Source organism: Cibotium barometz, chromosome 50 (assembly GCF_041138505.1).
Source record: "Cibotium barometz isolate CiBa-2024 chromosome 50, ASM4113850v1, whole genome shotgun sequence".
Lineage (NCBI taxonomy): Eukaryota > Viridiplantae > Streptophyta > Polypodiopsida > Cyatheales > Cibotiaceae > Cibotium > Cibotium barometz.
This window is the reverse complement of record NC_141095.1, coordinates 23573852-23581184: the sequence shown is the minus strand read 5'-3', so window position 1 is coordinate 23581184 and position 7333 is coordinate 23573852. Positions and strand designations below refer to the sequence as shown.

At 35.6% G+C, this 7333-nt stretch overlaps 1 protein-coding gene across 1 annotated transcript; it reads left to right on the top strand.

Annotated features, from left to right (window-relative positions):
- Positions 1 to 261: 261 nt before the first annotated feature.
- Positions 262 to 6246, top strand: LOC147609957 (uncharacterized). The gene is made up of 5 exons (XM_086787033.1): positions 262 to 529; positions 1179 to 1245; positions 1502 to 2214; positions 3246 to 3528; positions 5590 to 6246. The coding sequence occupies exons 1-5, from the start codon at positions 524 to 526 to the stop codon at positions 5607 to 5609; spliced, it is 1089 nt and encodes a 362-aa protein (XP_086643159.1). The 5' UTR covers positions 262 to 523; the 3' UTR covers positions 5610 to 6246.
- The last annotated feature ends 1087 nt before the right edge of the window (positions 6247 to 7333 follow it).

Sequence of the window (7333 nt, the reverse complement as noted above, 5' to 3'; positions counted from 1 at the left end):
ACGGCCTTTGTTCACATCTCCCTTTCTATCACTCCAATAAGAGAGTAAGGAAGGTACCCATTTCTCATGGCACATCAACATCTTGGTGGGAATTCCCTCTAGCTTGGCACACACACTTCCTACCTCATCCAAAAAGCCTTTAAATTTTTTTTGTAAAAAAGGGGGTAGCCCACCATGTAGGCTTCCATCTCTAATCATATGTTTCATAAGAGAGGGGTTAGGAGTCAAGGTGTCCAAGTGGCCCATCTCAAAGTTACCACCTGTGCAAGGGTTAATATATGCCCACAAAGGGCCTTGGGCACCCATCTCCTAGTTACCACCATTCCAAAGGGTTATTATATGCCCACAAAGGGCCTTGGGTAGCCCAACAGCCCTGATCTTAGCATTCTTTTGATTTCCATGAGATCCACACTATGAATCTAGCACCTTCTATGTCTTGGGAAAACAAAAAGCTACTCAAGAGGGGCCAATTTAAAAACAATTCATTCTACCCCATTTGCAATTGAGCAGGCTAGATCTCACAATGAAGGTAAGGTTTTCAATGCTTAGCTTAATGAGTGCTTGCTTAACAATGGATTATCCATGCATCAGATTGATTAGCGTCGATTACATTGCTTCATTATGTGATTCATTGTGTGATGCCTGTTAACTGTGACCTAAATTGCCTCACTATCTGACATCTGTTGTGATTATCTACACGGAATCCAGCGAGCATGAAATTAAGCATTGCTAAATTCGCTTCATTATAATTAAGGCCCTATATTCACAATTATCTACCAGGGCTCCATGTTAAGCATTGCTAAGATTGCTTAACATGTGGCTTATATTCACAATTAACTGCAGGCGCTAGATGCTGAGCATTGCTAAGATTGCTTAATTAAGTGTATAATTATCTACAAGGGCTAGATGCTGACTCAGCATTGCTAAGATTGCTTAATTATGTGTCATATGTGTATAATTATCTACAAGCGCGTCACCTTATGTTTGTGATTAACTATCAGGGTGATAAGCATTGTTAAGAATGCCTCATAATTATGTAACTGAATATTTGCTTCATGATTAAATGGGTTACGTTTGTATTATCTAGATGCAAGCATGATGATTAGAGATTGCTTAATTCATCTGCTTTCTTTAAAGATTGCACGTGATTTGTCTAAATAACTTGGTCGTTGTGGCAGCTCTTTAGCTGGGCACATAGAAAACTGCTCCACAATCCTAGCCTGGAAAAGAAGAATTTGAATGCTGGTAAGATTTCATGATTGAGCAGACAATCAAATCGCATTAATTAAGTCAAGACAATCAAATTGCATTAATGAAATTTATAAAGGAATAATTGAGTGTAATGCATTCAATTAATCATAAACAGAGAGGCCTCATGGTGCCTGTTAATATAGATTGATGGCAAAAACAAAGTGATTTCTAATGCATTCAATTAATCACAGACAAAGAGGTCTCATGTGCAGCAAATTGATTTATAATGATACATTGTGTTCAAATGCAGATAGATTTTGTGAAGTGCCAGAGGCTTCCAATGAAGATCTACAAGCCAGTACAAGCAAAGAGACACATGTTGAGATTTTAACCATTGGCACATTGGGGATGGGAAATCTGCTAAACATGCATGCTAATGATGATGATAATGCTAATGATGATGATAATGATGATGATGCTGATGATAATGGTGATGATGCTGATGCTGCTGCTGCTGCTGATGATGAGAAGCATGAGTTAGCGCATAATGTGAGCCCGAAACGAGCATCGGTGAGCCCGAATCGGGAGTCGGTGAGCTCGAATCGGGAGTCGGTGAGCTCGGTGGACATACAGAAGCTGCAGGAGGAGTTGCAGAAGATCTTGTATTTCAAGCTAGGAGGGCCATCATCAAGGGGTGAGAAGGGCACTGCAAGGGAGAGTGGGAGAAGGAAAAAGGATAAAAATGATGGCAATAGTAATGATGCTTTGAAAAATAATGACAGGAGATCACACGTGCAAGGTGAGAGGGGAGTGTTCCCTCTTCACAATTTTCTGGAGATGCCCATGGAGGCACTGCCCCCTCCAGCAGCACCTTTACTGCACAGGAAGCAATGGTTGCTGCAGAGCCTGAGGAGAAAGCTCCTTCACTATACACCAGGCACACGTGTGGAAGTCTCACCATCTCTTTTTGAAAGGCTCAGGGGCAAGGCACATCATGTGCACCATGGCAGCAAAGTAGATAAGGTAAGCTTTAATTTAATCTTTTATTCTTTGTACAATTCCTGTCTACAAAGCCAGCTATATAATAGTACCCCCATCTCATTAAAAAATTTAAGCATTTCTATTATTACTGTTTTTATGATTTTTGACCTAATATTCCATGTACTATTGTCTGTAAGCCAGCTATATGGACCCCATCTCATTAACAGAGCCAACTTTTTTTCTCATGTGAACTTTTTATCATATTGATATAATAATTCTACATTGTTATGATTATTAAACTATTATTATTGTTATCATATTGATAATAGTGCTATATTATTATGGTTATTAATCTATTACTATATATTGATAATACTGCTAAATTATTGTTATTATTATTATGCTTATTAGTCTATTACTGTTTATTGATAATACTGCTAAATTATTGTTATTATTATTATGCTTATTAGTCTATTACTGTTTATTGATAATACTGCTAAATTATTGTTATTATTATTATGCTTATTAGTCTATTACTGTTTCTACCAATTGATAATAGTGCTAAATTATTGTTATTATTATTATGGGTATTAATCTATTACTGTTTTTAGCATATTAATAATCATGCTTAATTATCAATATTATTGTGACTACTATTGATTATTAACCTATGATTAACATAAGCTTTGCATGCAGCTGCCTCAATTGTTATTATTATTATGGGTATTAGCATGCTAAATTATCAATATTATTGTTACTACTATTGATTATTAACCTATGATTAACATAAGCTTTGCATGCAGCTGCGTCAATTGTTATTATTATTATGGGTATTAGTCTATTACTGTGTTTAGCATACTAATAAGCATCTAAATTAGCAGTATGATTAGTACTACAGCTATCGATTATTAACCTATGATTAACATAAGCTTTGCATGCAGCTGCTACAATTATTATGGGTATTAGTCAAATTACTGTGTTTAGCATATTAATAAGCATGCTAAATTAGCAGTATTATTAGTACTGCAATTGATTATTAACCTATGATTAACTTATTAAGCTTTGCACTGCAGCTGCTTCAATTGCTGCGGAGGATGAGTGCGTCACACAAGAGCAGGAAGAATCATGAGGGCTCTGAAGAGAACGATGATGATCGCTTGAGGTTGGCCGTGGCGCGCAGCCGAGGTAGCGAGCGCTTCATCGATTATGTGAGCAAAGTGGCCGACTTTGCAGAACATCAAAACCAGCTTATAATCCATTGCACTAGCTCCACAGCAGATCGTGAAGGCCAAGCTGTGCAGATCATGCTTAACTCTCCTCCTGTCAACGAATGCTGGATCAAAACGGATGACGAATGTGAGCCCCCAAACACACACACACACACACATGTATACTCCATGTACACACACACACACACACACACACACACATGTATGCTGCATGTTTATATTTATACATGCATATACATACATCTATACATGTATATTTCCATACATGCATACATGTATGTATTCACCCCCCCCCCCAAAACAAACACACACATGTATACACATACATGCATATGCTTATGTATTTGTGTATGTATTATGCATGTATTTATATACATACATGCATACATACATGTGCACATGTATGTATGCATGCATGTATGTATAGAGATGTTTTTATACATACATACGCACATATGTATGCATGCATGTATGTATAGAGATGTTTTTATACATACATACGCATATATGTACACACATTCGTACGTACACACATGCATACATCTCTCTCTCTCTCTCTCTCTCTCTCTCTCACACACACACACACACATTGTTGTTGTTGTTGTTGTTGTTGTTGTTGTTGTTGTTGTTGTTGTTGTTGTTGTGTGTGTGTGTGAGCTATCATGGGTTTTTTGGTTAATTACATTACTTTATGCCTAGAATTTTCTCCTAAAGTGAAAAAGTGATATTTTAGCATCAAACCTAGTGTGAAAAGAAAATATTATATAAGTAAATGAGGATTATTCCTATGCCCCTTGAATTTTCTTTTCAGATCACATTTTAGCAATTGTATACGTGTTGTGTGCATGCACCCATGTGTGTGTGTTTGTGTGTGCATCCATGGACGTGCATGTGCATGGGTGCATATGTGTGTGCATGCATGCATGCGTGTTTGTGTGTAGTTTTAAAGTGGGCAAGGGGATGGGGTAACATATTGATTCATGAAAGACAACACTCCTTTCGATATCAAAGAGGGACATATAATGATCATAGATATTCTATGTTTAGTTACAAGCATGTAGGTTGTGGGCACAAATCCTAGTTTTGACTTGTTTCTTTTGAAAGTTTCACCCTAAGATCTAGTAGGAATCTTTGACCTTATCCTAAAATCTCAATTTTACATTAATTAAGAGGGCCTTTCTGACCTTGACTTATCGATAGGAGAAATATAGATCATTCCCTAAGACGATGAATATGCAATTCATATGCAAGAAAGCCATCATACTACAATTTATTTGGAGGAGGATAGTATGTAATTGACAAATTATAAGTATGCTAGTGTCCACATACATGGCAATGGTCTATTCATAAATCACTATAGTTAATTCCCTTATGACATTTGTACAACAACATATCTTTCTCATGAACATAGCCAAGATGACATATGTACAACACATCTTTCTCATGAACATAGCCAAGATGACATATGCAACAAATGTAAATAAGTAGCCCATGATACTTTTATTTATTACATTTTTTCTCATAATAGCTCCTTTTCTTCTTATATCCTTCACATACTCCTACTTTTTCTAGAGAACAATAAACAAACATGTCATGCTTCCTTGGAAATATGAAACAAGTATCCCTTTCTATCATGCAAGTTTTTTTTTTTTTTTTGCGGTTGCCTTTCTTGTAAATGAGCACGACTTTTGGGGTTTCATTTCTTGTAAATGAGCATGATTTTTCAAATTAACAACATTATTTAGGAGAATACATGTAGATGTATTGTAACAAGTTGAAAACTCAAAACATTGTTAGAATCCTTACTCGTCACATGAATACATGTGAGTATAACTAGTAAAAACTTGCTCCTCATGAACACATGATTACAACTAAAGATTTTGATTCTCATAGCAGTACAAGGTAACAAACATAATTGGGGTTCTCGACATGACTTATGCTACACAATCCTTGGTCTTAAACTTTCCTCGTAAAATAATAAAACATGTGTAAGCAAAAATATTTACAAGCTTATAGTTTTTTAGCTCTCTCTTCTCTAATTAGAGGTTGTAAAGGTTATAATGTAAAGCTTTGAGGTCTTTGATTGTATTTTCCTTATACATTCAAATAATATGATTTGCTAGCATGAATTATAGTGTTTAAAAATAGGTAAATAGTGATTTACTTAACACATTTTTGTCTCTTGCAGATCTAGTACTTGAGCTATGAGCTCCAATTCAAGTTCTTTAACACTACGGCTACATGCTTGCTTATCACTAAATTGGGTGTGTAGTGAATTTACTAATTATGAACATACATCACTCACCTTACGACTCCTAACATCCAATGCTACACAATGGGAAGTTGATGTAGTAAATCTCTCTCTCTCTCTCTCTCTCTCTCTCTCTCTCTCTCTCTCTCTCTCTCTCTCTCTCTCTCTCTCTCTCTCTCTCTCTCCTAATTTTTGTATATTGTTAATGTGAGCACCCCATCTTACTCTTTGCCGATATAATGCTAAAAACAATTTATGCATCTTTGGCACCACGAGTTTTTCATAAATGATAAGAACCTCAATTTTATCAAGTGTATAATAACCTTATTTTTTCATTCTTTTACATGGATGATCCATTGGAGGCTCACCATCAATCTTCATAGTCATTCTTATGGAAACCTTAACTTTTTTTTCTAGACATGGATGGTTCATTTGAGGCTTACCAATAAATTTTATAACCAAACACTTAGGTTCCTATCATCTTTCTCTTCGTGGTGGAAAGGCATTTTGCCATCTTACCACGTGTTACTTACTTCTAGTGAAAATCCATCTTTTGTAAGATGTCACATTAGACTTTATAAAGAAACCTTACCTTGAGCTTAATGCCAAATGGGGAAGTGACAAACTTCATGCACATAGCTTCTTAAGACGAGAACTAGTGTCAATGGACTATTTAAGTTTTGTTCAACCTAGTGTGAAAGCTATTCATTTGTATAAAAGTCAATTTTAACATTAAGCAATAGGAATTCATTATTTTGCAATAAAATACTTTGTGAGTTCTTCTTTCCCCTATGCTTTCTTTCTTGTTTTATATTAGATATTTCTTCCTTTGATAGATGCTTGGATAGATAGGTTTTATCATAGGATCATGGGATCTCTTTTACATGAGCTTATCGTCTCTATCCACCTCTTGTGTGATTTATCCATAGTTAGGAAAACTTATCCTCACCTCTTGTATGATTTATCCATACTTTAGGAAACCTTATACTCACCTCCATCAAGGTGATTAAAATCTCTACCTTCACCCCCTTAGAAACAAGGAAGCATTTTAGTGTAACAACAATGAGGTGAGGGCCCAACAAGATCCACATTAGGTAGTTGCATGTCGGCTCTAAGGCAAGGCCAAATGACAGTTGATTTGGTAAAGTCTAAGGTAAGATCTTGACTTGAACATAGTTGGCATTTCCATAACGAGGACTATCTGAGAGGGCCTAGCTTTGCTCTTCTATCGATTCCAAGATATTGGGATTACTTAATATTTCCTTAGAAAACATATAGTTTTGGAGCTATAGATGAGTTAGTTTTGTTGTTTTTTATTTTGTTTTGAATCTTGTTTGCATTAGGTCATTCTATATTTATACTTGGAAGGAGAAAACCATGATTTTTTTGTGATCTATATGACTTTGAAGCCCACAAGGCTTTGATCTTGTTACATTGAGCTAAGAAATAAGTTAGCACTTATGATTAGAAATGTAATCCACTCCAAACACATAAGCTTTGAGATTCATATAGTGTGGATTGCATTAAGCTAAGAAATAACTTAGCACTTGTAGAAATGTAATCCACTCTAAAAACATAAACTTTGAGATTCATTTTTGATGATTCACATCAAAAATGTAAAATTACATTTTTGATGTGAATCATCTAAAACCTATAGAGACTAGTGTACTTGTAATGGTGT